The sequence below is a fragment of the Microtus ochrogaster genome, chromosome 19, assembly GCF_000317375.1.
Source record: "Microtus ochrogaster isolate Prairie Vole_2 chromosome 19, MicOch1.0, whole genome shotgun sequence".
Lineage (NCBI taxonomy): Eukaryota > Metazoa > Chordata > Mammalia > Rodentia > Cricetidae > Microtus > Microtus ochrogaster.
In genome coordinates, this window is record NC_022021.1 from 25692849 (window position 1) to 25710217 (window position 17369).

Below are 17369 nucleotides of genomic sequence, written 5' to 3' on the forward strand. Positions count from 1 at the left end.
TTTATTCTAGAGGCTCTCCAGGGTATTATGTGATGTCTATAGGCATCCTCTACTCAGCTTATGCTAGCCACAGCCCCTGTGTGTTGCAACAACCAGAATGTCTCCTTAGCTGTTCAAATACCCCTGAATGAAAAGCACCCTTGGATAAGAACTATTGCTGCAGATGGCTCCAGGCAGAAGTCTGTTACTGCTTCTCACTATCTGGTTCACAGTGCTGTTAGATCTTTGTAATTCAGCATACATTCCTTTCCAGGTCCCTGTTTTCCCTCCCCCAGTTTTGTGATTCTAGGCTGCAAGGTTGTGATGTGTTATTATTGAGTTAGCAGTACCCTGCACAGCAGCAAAGCTTCGGGGCATAAGTCCATTTGATGTGATACTGAGCAGTGCCCAGAGTGAGTGTGTTGCCCTGGAAAGGAAAGGCCCCCACTATGGCTGCTTAGCAGGAAATTGGAAGTAATTTAGTAATGTTCTGTTTCTTAGAGTCTTTCTATTGCTTTCCTTATAGATCTGTTGATAGTTTTGAAAGAGAAATTTAAATGCATGGGAGAATTGATAGTTGGCAGCAAGGATGGCAATTTTCTGCCCCTTGTTGCTCTTAAATGATCTGCCATGAGTTCATCTATTGACTTAGTAAGTGGATGCAGCGAATGCATAGCCTTCTCGGTGAGTATTGAGCGTCCTCACCCCCGGGAGACATCAATCTAATAGGACTTCCCAATTTAGCATTTGGAACCCTACGCCAAAATACCAAAGTAAGGTAATCCATGTCTTTAATCTTTGGTCTCTGGGGTGAGCTAAAGAAGGAGAATTTAGACAACTGAACTTAGAGACTTGCCCCCAAAAGACATTAAAATTAAAGCATGATAAAATTGGCTTTTCCACTGCAAAAAGATCACCTCAGTGATTCACCAGATATACTGGGTTTAATACTGTCAAATGCACTTTCTATGTACCTATCATGTCAGATAAAGTGTGCACATTAAGCTACAACTCTGTGCCATTTAATTGTTTTTCTGAACTGAGAAGTATTTGATGTGTGATACACGTTCATTTTCTTTGTGGACCAAAAAAAAAAATCTTTTTTTTTTTAATCAAAGACACAGTCATATGATGGAGGATTAAGTCAGGAACATGTGTCAGAAATGAGAGATAATCCTTCCTATTTAAGGTTTTAGTCACATTCTTCCAAAAACACAAACAACTGATTGGTTTAATAAGTGTGATAAACAAAAATTAATGAGATTAATTATAGACTGTCAGGTGACAAACAAGTGATTAATTTTGAAGGCTTTTTTTTTTCCTGTGGGGTTGAACATCACGTAGTCACAAATAGAGAGCCTCAATTGCCGTATGCCCTGAATAAAAGTAATTTGAGTATGAATGTTATTTTGTAATATATTTAATTTCCCCCATCGTTACATTAATAAAAGAAGATCAGTAGATTTTATAGTATTTTCAGGAATGTTACCACCTGAGAGGACAGTGCAGAGTCCTCCGTGCTCGGTCGTGCTCCGGGTCACGTGGGCAGCATCACAGAGGGTGGTCTTTAGAGATTTGGGAGAAGGAATCGGGAACTGAGCAAGCTTCTTTCTACTCCAGAGACTTAGAATAAAGGAGCAGTGAGAGACAGTAGCTTCAGCATACCAGGTTCTAGTGAGCAGCCTAGCCTTTAGTGATGGCGTGTCCGAATTCTCAGGGAGCAGCATGATCAAAGCAAACAGTATCATTAGGGGAGCTGAGACAAGGTAAATTACTGCCTCACAAAGCTTATTAGTGAAAAGATGGGAAGCAGGAGATTTCCTGATGAATAGAGGGCTGGAGTCATGTGCCTTTTCCTCTCAGATTAAATCCATTCTGGAGTCTGAGCCAGGCTAACCTTTGAGGAGCAAGTTTGACAAGTGAACTGCTTGGGAGACCTGCTAATCTCAGTCAAAATGGTCCTTGAGAGCTGTTTTAGTGATCCACACAAGACACTAGGCTATTTGCACTGGGATGAAAAGAAAGGAACATCTCTGAGACAGAATATTTATTTTAAAATAGTAATTACTTCAACACAGTGCAAGGTGAAGACTGTGTGGCTTGAGGGGCAAAGATAAAGTTGAAGAAAAACTCAAGGAAAAAACAGAAGTTGGCGCGATAGTTCCATATGCTGGTGAACACAGGGAAGGACACATCTGGAAGCACACTGAGCTCTATTTGGGACATTTCAATTCGAGATATAAAGAAAGCAATGAAATTTACTTTCCTTAAAGGCAGGGATTCTAAAACTCAGACAAAAGTAGGTGTGTTGAATTTTGACATTTTAAAAAGACAAAGAAGCTAAAATTGGATGAGATCACCAAAAGGAACTGAGAAACCCATGGTCATAGCCCGGATATGCTTTCAACTAGGAGGTAGAAGAACAAGAGAAAATGAGGGAGCCTGAGAGCAAACAATGCCAAGGAAAGAAGAAGAAATTAGAGAAAGATTAAATATTCTAAGAAGTATATCAGCACCAAGAGTCTCAGAATAACTCAGCAGAATTTTCTGATGCTTTTTTAAATTTGTTTCGGTGGCATTAGCCATGTACCTTGCCAGGTGTCAAGAAGTAGTAACGAAGTCACAGACATGACAGGCACATTCTCTTTCACAGCCATCTGCAATATTCCTAAGGTTTCCCACAGGCTGTGGTACTCATAGCCTTATCGCATTAAGAGAAGGGACCAGAGTGGATAAAGAGAGAGACAGACTAGTCTTCACCATCTGATGATCTGAGATGGTCCAGCCAAACTCAGGAAGAGGAAGGAGGCCTGATGATGCTGTGTAAAGTGGCCTAGTCTGGCCTAACATGTAAAAATGATTATTAGTAGAAGTGGTCATTTCACTTCCGTGGTGTTTTCTTGTGCAAACCAGAAGTAGTTATTTCATTCTGTAGTGTTTCCTCTGCAAACCATTTCGACTGATTGATACAGATAAAATATTTTTGCATTTATGCAAGATGGATGCTGGAATGAGTCCAGAGATTTAAAAGGTTCCTTTTGAATATGTTTTGTTTTATTCTTTTTTTTTTAAAAGCGTTCAGTCTGGTTTCAAATCAAGTGTGCATATGTGGAAGGTTTTAGGCGGAGAGGAAGACACAGTGATAGAGGAAGAAGTTGATAAACATAACCAAGTACCAGTAATGACATCCAACACCCAGTGACAACCAGACATCATCGTAGACAGATGAACTGTGAAGTCGGGGAAGGCCACCATTATTCCTAAAAGGACTTCACCACACCAGAAGAAATGAAGTTAGGATTTGTGTTTACATATTAGAAAGACAAAAAGGAAAACTTCAGTCCAGTTTCCTTTTCTCATGAGGCATGGAAGCAATCTTAACCATTTTTGTTCTGTCCCAGAAAATGGTCACAAAAATAAGCCCACCTTCTTATTTTTTCACCCAGGAGTCCTTTTTGGTTCATAGTGGAAGATGGGAAGATAACACCCATGCTTTCCTGCCTCTGTAGTGCTACTTCTATGATTATATGACAATCAGGTTATCAAGTAACCAAGAAATACGCTGTCTGAAGCAGGATTTTTAGGAGAATAGGGGTGACAATGGAGTCTTGTGTCCTGGACAGACACAAGCAAGCTCAGTGCTCTGCTGGGGTAATCATGGATGGGATCATTCCTATGACATAGTCAGAGCCTGGATTCACTGGTGAAATTGTGGCTATTGGAACTGAATGCTTGTATACCTCTCTGACTTTAACTTGCTGGGTCATTTAGTCTGAAATTGACTTGATACCTCTTCTTCGGTGCATATTAAACCAATAGTTTTATTTGAAATGAGGCTATGATCAAACACAGCAACCAAAAGTTTATCTGGAAGATTTTTCATAAATAATACTGCATGGATTTTGAAGGAGGAGCACTAGAAATTAGTCTCAATCATCTACCAACTTTATTAATATAATGAATGTGAGTCTTTAAATGTTGTTCAAAACAACAATAAGTGGAGTAATTATTCTTTTGTTTTAAACTTGTGAAACCTGGACACATGTTGTCAAGGACTCTAATTTCCAATAAGCATTTCCAAACATGAATTCTGCAACTTTAGTATTTTACTGTCTCCATCATCCCCATCATGAGCTGGTACAGCCACCCAATGTTCACTTGTGCAGATGATATTTGCTTAGTCTTAAGTGAATGGATGTTCCACTAGTTATAACAATATAAAAATGAACAGCAATTTAAACCTCAATTATTGTTATCTTTATGGTTTTATACAGTATTTATTTATAGTCTTATTATGGTAATCATACATTTTTATAATAATCTTATGAACTAAAGTATTTCAATTTATTAATATAGAAAATAAAAGCCATATCAATAACTAATGACCTGATAACCCTCCCGTATTAAGCCTCGAGTCTTGGCCCTAGTCTTACAATACTTCCTTTAATGTTGCCTATAGTGTTTTACATTGTCTACTGTATTTTAATCAAAGACTTATTTAAATGAATGAATTCCTTAGAGTATCCAGCTTAGAAACCAGTATATTTTGATGTCATATTTTACACATTACTTTTATTTGTCAAACAACCACATATGAACTTTGGTACTCTTCAGGTAGTTAGGCTATAGAAAGTTATTTTAATTAGGCTTATAGAATAGTTAATTAATTTTTTTCTTATAAGCTTTGTTTTAGATGTCAAAAGAACCTCTTATGTGATATTTTAATCATCATATAAATATTTTGCTTTTCATACCCAGAAATTAAAAACTTTAATAAGATATTGATAGTAAAGTCCAGTAGATGGAATATTAGGAAACTTAATTAATCCAAAGGAAGAAAGAATCAGATTAAAAACAGCAATGAGAAACAAATGGGTCAGTAGTAAAAATGTAGCAGAATAGCTTGCTTGTCTCACTGAGCCAATCCCAGGAATTCAAGGACAGACATTGAGTAGATATAGAACCAACTCTCAGGAATGTGTTGTATGTAAGAAACTCCCTTACAAAAAAGACACAAGGATGCTAAAAAGGAACAAAAATAATGCTATCCTGACTTAACATTTGGTACCAGGGAGGGTAGGGAAGAGGAAGAGAGGAGAAGGCATATAGAAAAAATTAATTCATTGAGAAAATATATTCACATTTATAAATGCTTATGAAGCTATTAACAAAGCTTCAAAACTTAGAAAGCAAAAAAGTTGTCTATCTTAGTCAGTGTTCTATTGATGTGAAGAGACACAGCAATTTTTAGGAAGGAAACCATTTAATTGGGGATGGCTTACAGTTTCAGAGGTTTAATCTGTTATCATCATGGTGGGAAGCATGGCAACCTGCAGGTAGACTGCTGCAAGAGCTGGGAGTTATATATCAGCAGCCAAAGGCCACAGGGAGAAGAGTAAGCCAGTAGGACTGATTTTGGCTTCTGAAGCTGCAGAACCTATGCCCAGTGACATACTACCTCCAACAGAGCCTCAACTACTCCAACAAACCGTATCTCCTAATCCTTTTCAAGTATTGCCACTCCCTGTTGACTAAGTATTCAAATATATGAGCCTATGGGGACCATTATTGATAATGATGATAATGATGATGATGATAGTAATAATAATAAAACATGATTGATTTTGAAGCTTCTTTCTAAGTAATTAACAAAATAACAAATAATAGGAATATGAAAAATTTGAACAAAATCGCTCACTAAATGAACCTAATAAACATTTACAGCATACTCAGTAGCAAAAGAATAAACATTCTTCCCAACTGCACATGTAAAGTCACCAAATAAAATAAAATAAAGCCGACTACATATTAAAAGATGAAAAATTATAGTCTGGGTATGATGACATGATAGTGAATTTCTGTAATCCCAGAACTCAGAAAACTGAGTTCAATCTTTGGTTACATTAAAATATCCTGTCTCTAATAAAATAATTATACATGGCATGGATGTTCTCTGATTTAAATTAAAATAAAATAAATATTTTTTAAATTAAAATAAAATAAAAATAATGAACATTTAATTGATAATATATAAATATTAAGTATTCAGAAAATATATAAATTATGTAGGATATACCACAAAGCAAAATTTGGATAATATAGCTAAGGCAACACTTCAAAAAAATATAGAATATTAAATGGCTATATTCAAAGGTAACAAAGCCTAAAATTTAGTGCAAAAGCTTTAAGAACTACCTAAGCGTTACAATCACACTACTTGAGTGAGAAAAGTAGTTGTCAAGTGAAGGAAAAATCAAAGTGTCAGTTTTGAAAGATATAACAGAATAACCTCTTAGAGTTAAATTATTAAGAGCCAGAGCAAACACAGGTATGTGGATATGCCTGCACTTGTAGAGGTGGAGCAGGCCTTTGCTGAGAAGATAGTACAAAGTCAGCCCAAAACAACAAGGGTTCATTTAGGTTCACGTTGTTAGCTCGAGGCCGAGCATAAAAGCTGTCAAGAGTCCAGGAACACAAAGTCAGGACAGAACAATAGATTAGATCACAGACTGCAGAAGACTCACAAAGGAGGAGAGCTAGCTTTCCAGTCTTAAAGAGACGAGGGTAGGAGAACATTTTCTGTCTCTTTCTAAGTGGCCATGAAGTATGGCTTCTATTTTTAAGGTCAACCCAATAGAAAAGATCTCAGGGGAAAAAGTTGGCATTAGGAAAAATCATTCCAAATAGAATTTAAAGTCATTAATCTACTTTCTTTGGAGAAAACCCATGTTAGGCTACTTACCCCCATACTAATGCACGGACTATCCTTAGTATGAACTGATTTAACTCTTTTCCCAAACAGTGCCTACAGAATGAGAGAGTCCCAGTACTCTGCCCCCAACAGCTGCTTTCGGGAGGCAGAGGCAGGCAGATCTCTGTGAGTTCGAGACCAGCCTGGTCTACAGAGCTAGTTCCAGGACAGGCTCCAAAACCACAGAGAAACCCTGTCTCGAAAAACCAAAAAAAAAAAAAACCAACAACAACAACAAAAAAAACCCTATATGCCATGGAGGCAGCTAGTTTAAAAACAGTGTTAACAGAGGCATCAATTGTTTCTTTACGTGTAATTTTAACTTTTTTGTTATTTTTTAACTCCTTTTGAGCTCAAAGGCATATGTTCCTTGAAAGCCAACAAATAACATAATCTTTAAACCATTTTTTTAAATTTTCACTTGATTTTCAAAGCTTATTTTCACATTGAAAGCTTTACTATGTAGCACATGATAGAAAGGTGAGAGTAAGGCCATAATGGAGTCACAAAGATGAATGAGATAATGGCCTTCTTTTCCCCAAGAACAGAAATGCATTTAGGAGTGGCTGGGGAAGGAGAGGCAGGTTTTCCATCCTATAGCCAGCCTCGAGGAAGGTGTGCAAGCTCTGTGAATAGTCCTCATGTATGAGGCTATAGGAGCTGTAATTAAATTCAGTGGGACACACACATATTAAAAATATACAAAAGGAACGAAGGAAGGAAGGAAGGAAGGAAGGAAGGAAGGAAGGAAGGAAAAAAGAAGGAACGTTAAGACATTGGAAGATAAGTAGGGAAGAAGGAAGTACGTTCAAGAGTAAGGAACAGAGGCAGAATGGATATGATCAAAATATACTATATTCATGTATGAAGTTGTCAAAATAAAATGAAGCCCATTATTATGTATAGCTAATAGACACTAATGAAAATTTTTAAAAAAAATAGAAAAAAACACCCCAAAATCTCATTTATAGAATAAGAAATCTAACTATATTTGCTTTTATTCTGCCTGATTCTAATTAATGTCTTTTATAAGTTTGAAGACATATCCAATATTCCCACCCTGTTTTCTGCATGAGGAACCTTTCCTTACTTGTGTAGGGTGTGCATGATTATTTAACTATTTTGATCTTACATCATTCAATTATAATGCTTCTTAAGCTCATACATTACTCTGTGTATATGAATCTACAGTACAGTTTGTTCAGCTTCTTCGCTTAGATTAGAAATAAGATAAACAGGTATTAATAAATCAATATTCAGAAATTTAAATACCTATTAAAATATGGCAGTGACAGACACAAAAACTTCCAACATTATTTGCTCAGAAATGGCTGACATTTTCTTCCTATACCATCAACTAAAGATAAATAGATCACACAGCTTAAGATTAAATTCAGCATGACATTTCAGTTTGTTTGGATTACCTTTTGTTGTTTAAAAAGTCTAAAAACTCTGAGATGTTCTCTGTTCTAAACCTGAAAGTTCACTATTTTCTGAATATTAAAGTACATTTGCAAGTTATTTTATCACAGCATATTCCACAGTATCCAAAGTTGATGCTCTCTGACTTCTGTCTATGGGCAGTTTCAGCTCTGAGATGATAAACGGTTATACACATGCACGAGATGGAGCACATACAGGTATAGTTATAGAATGCAAGCAAGATTAATACTGCATCCCTGGAAAAGCAGAGTATTTGACAAATGCCATGACATGTTGCCTCCATAAATATAGGGGAGTGTGTGTGTGTGTGTGTGTGTGTGTGTGTGTGTGTATGTGTGTATAAGATATTGGAGAATTCAAAGATCTATAAAAATAATCAGTTCTTTGTAGGTCCCAGTCAGAATCAAGGTAACAAAGGGAACACAAGACAAAGCTAAGTGACAGATGGGCAACAATGGCTCAGGGACAAGGTCATGAAAATGAAAGAAAGAGTGTCACAATTGGAAGCCCATCTGCCTTTCCTGCTGTGTGAAGCATCCAAGATGCATGAGTTCCATTTCAATGACTCAGTAATCATGACTCAGAACTCAAGAAAGACTGGAAAGATAAAACTCAACCTTGAGATAATTATTTTTACAGATCCTGATTAGATGTCATTGGCACTTCATACTTACAAGAAGTGATAAACATGTCACTGTATTTATGGTTACTTGACACTTATAACTTCCCTCAATAAATAACTAAATAAATACCTCTTATGATGGAAGGGATTCTTATAAATTTGAAAATCAATTCCATTGAGAGGCTTTTCTTTAGAGAGAAAATATTGGTTAATTTTTAAGCACAGTCAGTTGTGTTAATTTACAAGAAATTCCCTTGTTTATTCAGTATGTAAAAAGCATCTGATCTCATCTTAGTCCACAACTAGCCAAGTACAAGGTCAGGGATGAAGTTAGTTGTACTATCCTCTTACTTCTTCCCCCATCTCACCATCCCTCTTTTGCTTCCCAAATGTGTTGGGTGAGAATTCACACTCTGATTACCTACCCATTCACAGGAGTTATTTGTTCATTGAGACAATCCCTGTAGGATTAGAACAAAGGGAACTGGTATATTGCTTTCCTTGCTGCTATGACGAAATATCGTATAAAAAACACCTTAAAGAACAGAGAGCTTATTTTGATTCAGACTTTGAGGGTGAGGGAAAGTGAAGGCGGAATTGCAGTGAGCTCTGCCCCAACTGTGGCAGCGGGAGCAGAGAGCAGCTGGTCACAAGGCACACGTAGTCAGGAAGCAAAGAGATGACTTCTGATACTCCATTCTCTGTCTCTCTGTCTCTGTCTCTCGCTCGCTCGCTTTCATCTAAAGCCCCCAGACTATGACATTCTACTGTGCTACGGCCCCCATTCTGGGTAGATCTTCCCATATTAGTCAACTGTCTCCACCAACGTCCTCCTGATGATTTTCAAATCCTGTCATATTGACAAGACTAACCATCACAGATGAGAAAGTTGAGGACAAAGTATTTAGTCCTTACGAGTTGCCATACATCACACTTCATGAATCATTACACTGCTGGTATGGAAAGCCCATGCTTGTTAGTGTGGTGGTGTGTTAGTGTGGTGGTGTGTTAGTGTGGTGGTGTGTTAGTGTGGTGGTGTGTTAGTGTGGTGGTGTGTTTGTTAGTGTGGTGGTGTGTTAGTGTGGTTTAATTCATAGCAGATGACTATGTGACCTTTGAAGTAATTATTTGAAGGAAATCATTTACTCTTTTGCCATCAGACTAATTAACTGAAATGTGTCCTCTCCTATACCAGGCCATTCAAAGGATCCCCACAACATATGAACACTAAATAAATATTTCACCATAGTTTTTTTTTTTTTCTGATTCAATTGAGGGGAGAGTGAATGCTTTTCAGGAGGGAAATAAGTGAGTTGTTGGAAAGATCAGAAATTAACCATATTGTGCCTTGTTGCTCTCCCAGGGTCCCATGATTCCTTCAGCTTCTACATTGATGAAGCATCTCCTGTAGGCCCTGAGCAGCCAGAAACTGTCCAAAACTTTGTCTCTGTGTTTGGAACTGTAGCCAAGAAGCTGATGAGGAAATGGTTAGCCACTCAAACCATGAGCTTCACTGGCCAGCTAGGAGCTGGAATTCGCTACTTTGACCTTCGAATTTCCACGAAGCCTAGAGATCCGGACAATGAACTGTACTTTGCTCATGGCTTATTCAGTGCCAAAGTCAATGAGGGTCTTGAAGAGATCAATGCATTTCTCACAGAGCACCCCAAAGAAGTAGTATTCTTGGACTTCAACCATTTTTATGGGATGCAGAAATATCACCATGAAAAACTGGTCCAAATGCTGAAAGACATCTATGGAAACAAAATGTGTCCCGCTATTTTTGCCCAGGAAGTGAGTCTCAAGTACCTATGGGAGAAGGACTACCAAGTATTGGTCTTCTACCACAGTCCAGTGGCGTTGGAGGTGCCCTTTCTCTGGCCTGGGCAGATGATGCCAGCGCCCTGGGCAAACACGACAGACCCTGAGAAGTTGATCCAGTTTCTTCAGGCATCCATCACTGAGAGAAGAAAGAAGGGTTCGTTTTTTATATCTCAGGTGGTGCTGACACCCAAAGCAAGCACTGTGGTCAAAGGTGTGGCAAGCGGCCTCAGAGAAACAATCACAGAAAGGTAAGTGCCCTTCGGAAAGCCAGGAGAATTGTCTAGTAGTCTGAACTCAACTTACAGAGCACAAGAGTGAGAGAGCAAAATATCTTACCAAGGTGCGTTAGTTTGCTAGGGTTACACAGTAGCGCAACTGGCTGACTTAAGCTAAAAAGCGCCCCTAGGTTCTGGTGAGAGCTGACAGTTCTTGTCCCTGGGTTTATAGATACATCACCAACTGTACCTTCCTTATGTGATCTCTCTTCCATGTGCCTCTTTTTTTATATGGATAAAACGATACTGAATTGGATTAATTGATCTTAATTTGATTCCTTGATTAATTGATCTTAATTTGATTAGTTCTACAAGTATCTTTTTCTCCAGATAACTTCATATCCATTGAACTTTAACACATCCTCTGTAATACATATCTGTGTGTAACAATATATATCCTGCATCCAGTGGCAAGTCCTGTCCCCTGATTGTGATATTCCTTTATGTATCTGTGTAGCACTCCATACATTAGAAGGCTCTCGCTTTGCTATTTGCAGTGTTTTTATATACTGAACACCAATTAATATTTAATAACAACCATGAGAAGTAGATATTATCATACAGAAAAAATAGGTCTAGGAAAATATAATACTTTCTCCTAGGCTTCTTCATCAGTGAATGATAAAACAGATACTTGATTTTGACCCATTCTCAAGCCACATCCTGTGCCTTGTAAGTTACATACTCTGCCTTTTTAGGAAGGTTTGTTCTCCAGTAAGACAGCACGCCATTGATCAAGACTGGCTAACAAGATAGAGCCATGATCACCTGTGAAGTATTAATAGAGACATCAACAAAGATCTCTATAACTTCCACCAAAAGAGTAACAGCATGCAGAACCATGCATACCATTTATTTCAGTTAAAATATTAATTAATGTTAACATAAGGAGAGAGTACCCACATTCTTTTCATAGAATGTATTTTAGTCTTTTAATTGATAGTTTGAATTGTGCTAATGGGACAGAATGGATGGATGGTTTGGTTAGAGTCAACGTCTTGTGTGGAAAGATACGAAAATGAGGAAAAGGACTTTGAAGTAAAACGGCATGGGTGATCCTGTGGAATATCACGATGTGTGGACAGCGGCAGTGGGAGAGTCTTTAGAAGATAAGAATATAGTTGAAACCGATATTGTAGCTAAGCTGCAGAGAACTTTATCGAGCCAGTGGTAGAGAGCTGGCTGTTGATGTCTGGCAGTCAAGTGATCACAAGTGCCTTTTAGATAATAATTGATGCAGACTGCAAGACAGAATGAGGGTAAGTGGGAAAGCAGCTTAGACCACTTTTAGTAAGCTAAGAGAGGAAGTAAGGAGAACTTGAAAGAGGCTGATGTGCAATAAAGGATAAGATCATAGAGTGACTAGTTAGCTCTGTGCTAAGATTGAGAGAAGAAAGGATGAGGTTTTTGATTGACAAACAGAATGAAGGACCATCTACCAAAGCAGAAACTAAAAGCAGTCGAGGGTAGTAAAAGGAGGCTATGTAGATAGAGTCATGCTAAGTTTGTTTTGTTTTGTTTTTTGTTTTTCAAGACAGGACTTCTCTTGTAGCTTTGGAGCCTGTCCTGGAACTAGCTCTTGTAGACCAGGCTGGCCTCGAACTCACAGAGATCCACCTGCCTCTGCCTCCCGAGTGCTGGGATTAAAGGCGTGTGCCACCACCACCCGGCAAGTCATGTTAAGTTTAAAAGCCATTTAAAGTATGCAAATAGATGTAGCCAATTGAGTATTAAAATTTAAAGCCAACTCATTTGGAGCTATTGTCACTTATGAATAGGGAAAGGCACAGATCACCAGAATAAAATAGTCTTCCTTACAGAATCATAACTTTCTTCTGTTGATCACATACTAGCTGGGATCTCCACATACTTTGAGATTTAAATGCAATTGCAAAGCATCCATTTTATACCTACAGCACTGAAATCTCTTCCATGCCGTTTCCTATAATGTCTACCTTTCTTCTCTTAAAACTTGAGCCCTAACTACTGCTTCAGTGTTTGAGACATTGGCGATCCCACATGATCTGTCCATGCATTCCATAGCTCTAGGCTCAGTGTCTTCCATGATTTTTAGATATTACTGAAGATCTATGGATCTAAGAGAAATTGCATCATCAATTTAATGCACATAATTGGAAAAGTAAGTTCAGCGTTTTGTCTGTAATTTTAAGACTTCCCCTGAGATATCTCCTCTGACGACTTGTATATGACTTGGTATCTTAGCCGAACACCCTCTGGTGGAATCCACTCTTCCACCCACCCATCCTCTTCTCACGACTTTCCTTTGCTTCCACTCTAACTGCCTTTGAGAGCCCACATCCTTCTCCCAGATATTAAGGCTAACCTCACTTAGTTCCATCAAAATATCCCAAATCAAGAAAGATTTCCATCTAATAACACCACTTTCCTCAAAGACTAGCTGATCCGACAAATGACTACTTGACCTCTCACCAAATTAGCAAGCAAGGGATTAATGTACATATAAAAACGTGCTATTTTAGTAATTGTATCCCATAAGGTCTCTATGTTTTGATGAAACCCTGGCATCCCACTGGAAATAGTGAATAAACAGAGAAATCCCCAGGCTAAACTGATATATTTTTTTTTGTCATTCTGCCTCCATCTTAGCAGAAAGAAACTGTATCTTTAACTTTTATATTTTAGGATGGCATAAATATCCCTATGATCTCTTTAAGTTTATAAGAGCACACCCGTTTCAATATTCAATTCTCTATTTAGGAAAACATTTACCTATACTACGAGACCGTTTGGCCTTTTGACCAAGAGCCATTCCATGGTTTCCCAGGTAGAAAAGCAGTCTTTGAAAAACCCACAGAGGACATACTCAGAGGGAATGGCTTTCATTTACCTTTCTATAGCATTTGATGTACTTTGGATGCTTCTAAGTCATACTTAAACTGCTTTCTGGCTATCTATGCTCTGGTATGCTACTATAAAGGAGGACTTGTAGAGATAAAAATATCAAATGTTAGAAAAGTACTGAAAACTGTATTTTGCACAGTTCTCCCAATAGTCACAGTGCACATTACCATATAAAAGACACCTACAAATATTTTATTGAAGAATCCTGTTTTGATTTAACTCCTACTGTTTTCCACAAACTTTTTTGAGATAATATTTACTAAGAGCCCATGAAATTAATTGTGAAGAACTGTCTTCAACCATCTGTTCTAACTCAGTATCTCTCACTTGCTTGAGGCTTACATATTTGGAATAGTAGAACAATAGTACCAAAAAAAGAAAAAGATAAGCACGGGAAAAGGCAGAAAGGGAGATAGGAAGACCCTAGAGGTGTGACTTTCTTTTTGAGGTCTTTACCCAGCCTTGAGTGGCATTTGCTCAAGCCCTTCTCCGCCTTAATTAAATCAAAATTAAAACTTTTAGTGAATTCTAACTTTGCTCCAAAAGAATAAAGAAAAGAAAAAAGGTATTTAATTAAAAAAAAAAAAGGATCCTCTAGGTAGAATGAAATTTTGCCCTCTAAGATCATACAAGTGACTTGCACTGGTTTACAGATCCGTCGGCCTTGTAACCTGGCCACCATACTAGTGTTACGAGCATTCTCCAGCTGAGCTTCATCTTGTACATACTAGAGTCACCTGCATTTTACCTTTGCATTGCTGGATTGAATGCGGTGTTAATGTGAAACCTGAGTTTTTGTTTTGTTACCCTTGAGGCAGGAGAGGGACCTTCTAGCTTTCTGGAAATTGCTCCTTTCTGGCCTTGATTCATGGCCAGCAGAGGTTACTTGCCTCCCTCTAAAAGAGGGAGCGAAGGGTCGTTTTTGTTGCCATTTCTTCAGATCAAGTGAAGAAGCATAAAAATAGACTGATGTTTTTCACCTACTCCATTGTGCCATGGCTGTTCACCCATGAACAGTTCCATGTTAGAACCAAAACATACGATGAACTTTTCTAAGATCCAAACCAAAATCACCATGCAATCATCAGCCATGGGACTCAAGAATACACACCTGCCACGCACAGCGCCCCCATGTCTGCGCTCTGTGCACTGGCACCCAGTTCGCGAACTTCGGGCAAGGGGGCTGGAGGTTAAAATACACAGATGTACACATACAGAAAGACAGCGACACAGGTCATCCTTGAATTCCCCAAGAAGGCCCCCTTTATTGTGTTCAGGGGCAGATTATATAGAGATATTCATGCCCCAGCCAAACCACTCTCCTGCCATCAGGAACTCCTGAAAGTCTCGTGCTCAGAGCAGCTGTAGGCACTCAGATCAGGGGATTACAAGAAATTCAGGATCTGGGGGCTCACTACTCCCAACACACACCCGAAACTTTGAAGTTTGAACTGAATCCTGACTTAGACGAGCTTTCTTTTTCCTCTACAGCAATCTTTTCTAATAGCTTGGTTAATGAAATTTCAAGCATGTGCTCAGAGAAGCTGGTGGCTGAAACTCTGGGTGACTTTCAGGGAAATCAAACCCAGCCAGGACCCGAGGACCTCAGCTTTCAGTCTGACCCTCAGTCCTAAAAACTACACGTGTTTTCTGCACTTCAGCAATGCCGAAAGACACAGATTTTGATTTCTTAAAGACCTATTTTTAATGTATTTTCCAAACAGCAGCTTTTACACCTCACCCCCACGAAATTCACACATTCTTAAAAAGAAGGTGTACATCTTGAGTCGATTCCTTTCCTGATATGTGGAAGTTTATTAAATTACTGCTTTTTGTTTTTTTTTCTTTTTTTAAAAGCAAGTATCACTTGTCAGATTTTAGGAGACAATGTATCTCTCTGTAAGTAAATTAATATTGTCCAATACACTGTATGATCATTATAATCATGCCCTGCTATTGTCAGTTGTCTTAAGGTGACCTCTATTGGGTGTTATAGTAAACTGTTTTACCTGTATTAGTTGACTTGACATTCATAAAATCTTTCCGATGCTGGCATATTGCTATCCCATTTTTAAAAAATGGAAGAACAAAGTATTAGAAGTCTTAGCCAACTTCACCTCATAGCATAGCCAAGAAGTGTAGACCCAAAACGTAAGCCCAAGTTGCTTTGTTTATTAATTCCTGTTTGCATTCCTATTCTGCTCTGAACACTGTATTTCAAGCGTGTGGCAGTAGAGGGTCTTAAAGCCACCACACTGTTATCTCCCTGCTATTGTAAAGCTCTAAAATTTAACTGCAAGTTTGTTTGGATTCCATTGAATGGTAGTATCCAAGCCAAACTTGGCAATATATTCAAGTGGACTAGATCCAATTCAGCATTTATCTATTGAGGGTTCTGAAGAATGAGGTATATTAAGTGGTGTGAGGTCTGTTAAAATCAGTGAGATACCATTGTTACATCATATATCAAGTAAGTTTGAAATCAAATATATATATAAGTTAAGTACAAATTGCATAATAGCGGTAAGAGAACTAAAGATCAAAAACGTATAGATTTACAGGAATGATGCCTAGTGCCTGGAAATGTTTTGATTGGTTTTAAAGACAGGATGCCATTGTGACAAGCAAAGACAAATTTAGGGGGTAGCTACCCAGGCTACAGAAATAGGAAGCACTAGATATAGGCACAGAACAGCTTGGCATCAAAGATAGAGTTGATCACCAAAGAGTGATCTCAATGGAACATGAAACATAAGGGAATAGTTTACTGACTATTATTGGATCGTCTAAGTTTGCTAATAGGTGCTCAGGGGAGTTAGATTCTTAGACTTACATAGAGATGGAGGAAATAGGGGCGTTTGAGTATTGTATTTCAAGAAAATGGCTCAGGTCCTTGAGAAACAAAGTTTGAGAATGTACTGGTAGAAGACAAAGAAAAAATTCCATCTTAAGAAGGGAGAGAAATAGTTTGCAATTGCAAATTTTCTAATGCTCTAAGAATTAGGATGTCAAAGATCAATTGTCAAAGTAAAATCTCTCTAAAATGTAGTCAGTGAGAGGAGCAGTAAGGTCATCTTGGGGAAAGTTTGCAGATAAAATGCATGTGTTAATTAGCCTTCACACATCAACAAAATTTATGGGAAAAATAAACCGACAACAAGGTGGAAAACAAAGAACACGAAAGATAGTTATCACGAAACTGAAGGGAAGATTTTATGACTAAGTTTAATCAGTGCTGTATTAAAAGGAAATTGAATGGTCAGATCAGAACTGAACCTTGGGGATAAAAATAACTCCAATATGTAGGTTGGCTGAGGAAGGGGAAAACTGAAGCTACACTCACCCGCAGCAATTCCAAGGTTGAAACAGTAAGTGCTGGAAAGAGAAATCTAAGACATGTTAACACAGTGACTTCAGTTCTACAGGCAATGCTGCCCCTTGGAATCCTGGGAAACCCTCATAGCATCATTCTAGGTGAACATGCATCCCATAGAGATATACAATGGGCCAGCTCTGACTACTAAATCCCAGTCGACAGTCATCTCCCTACCTGTGTTGTAGAAAATCCATGTTGCTGTTGTATATACCCTAT

At 38.1% G+C, this 17369-nt stretch overlaps 1 protein-coding gene across 1 annotated transcript in view; it reads left to right on the top strand.

Moving 5' to 3' along the window:
• Plcxd3 (phosphatidylinositol specific phospholipase C X domain containing 3) overlaps positions 1–17369 on the top strand; it is a 147877-nt gene that overhangs the window by 82653 nt on the left and 47855 nt on the right. The window contains exon 2 of the mRNA XM_005356580.3: positions 10159–10867. Within this exon, the coding sequence (XP_005356637.1) occupies positions 10159–10867 (709 nt within the window). The remainder of the gene's footprint in view (positions 1–10158; positions 10868–17369) is intronic.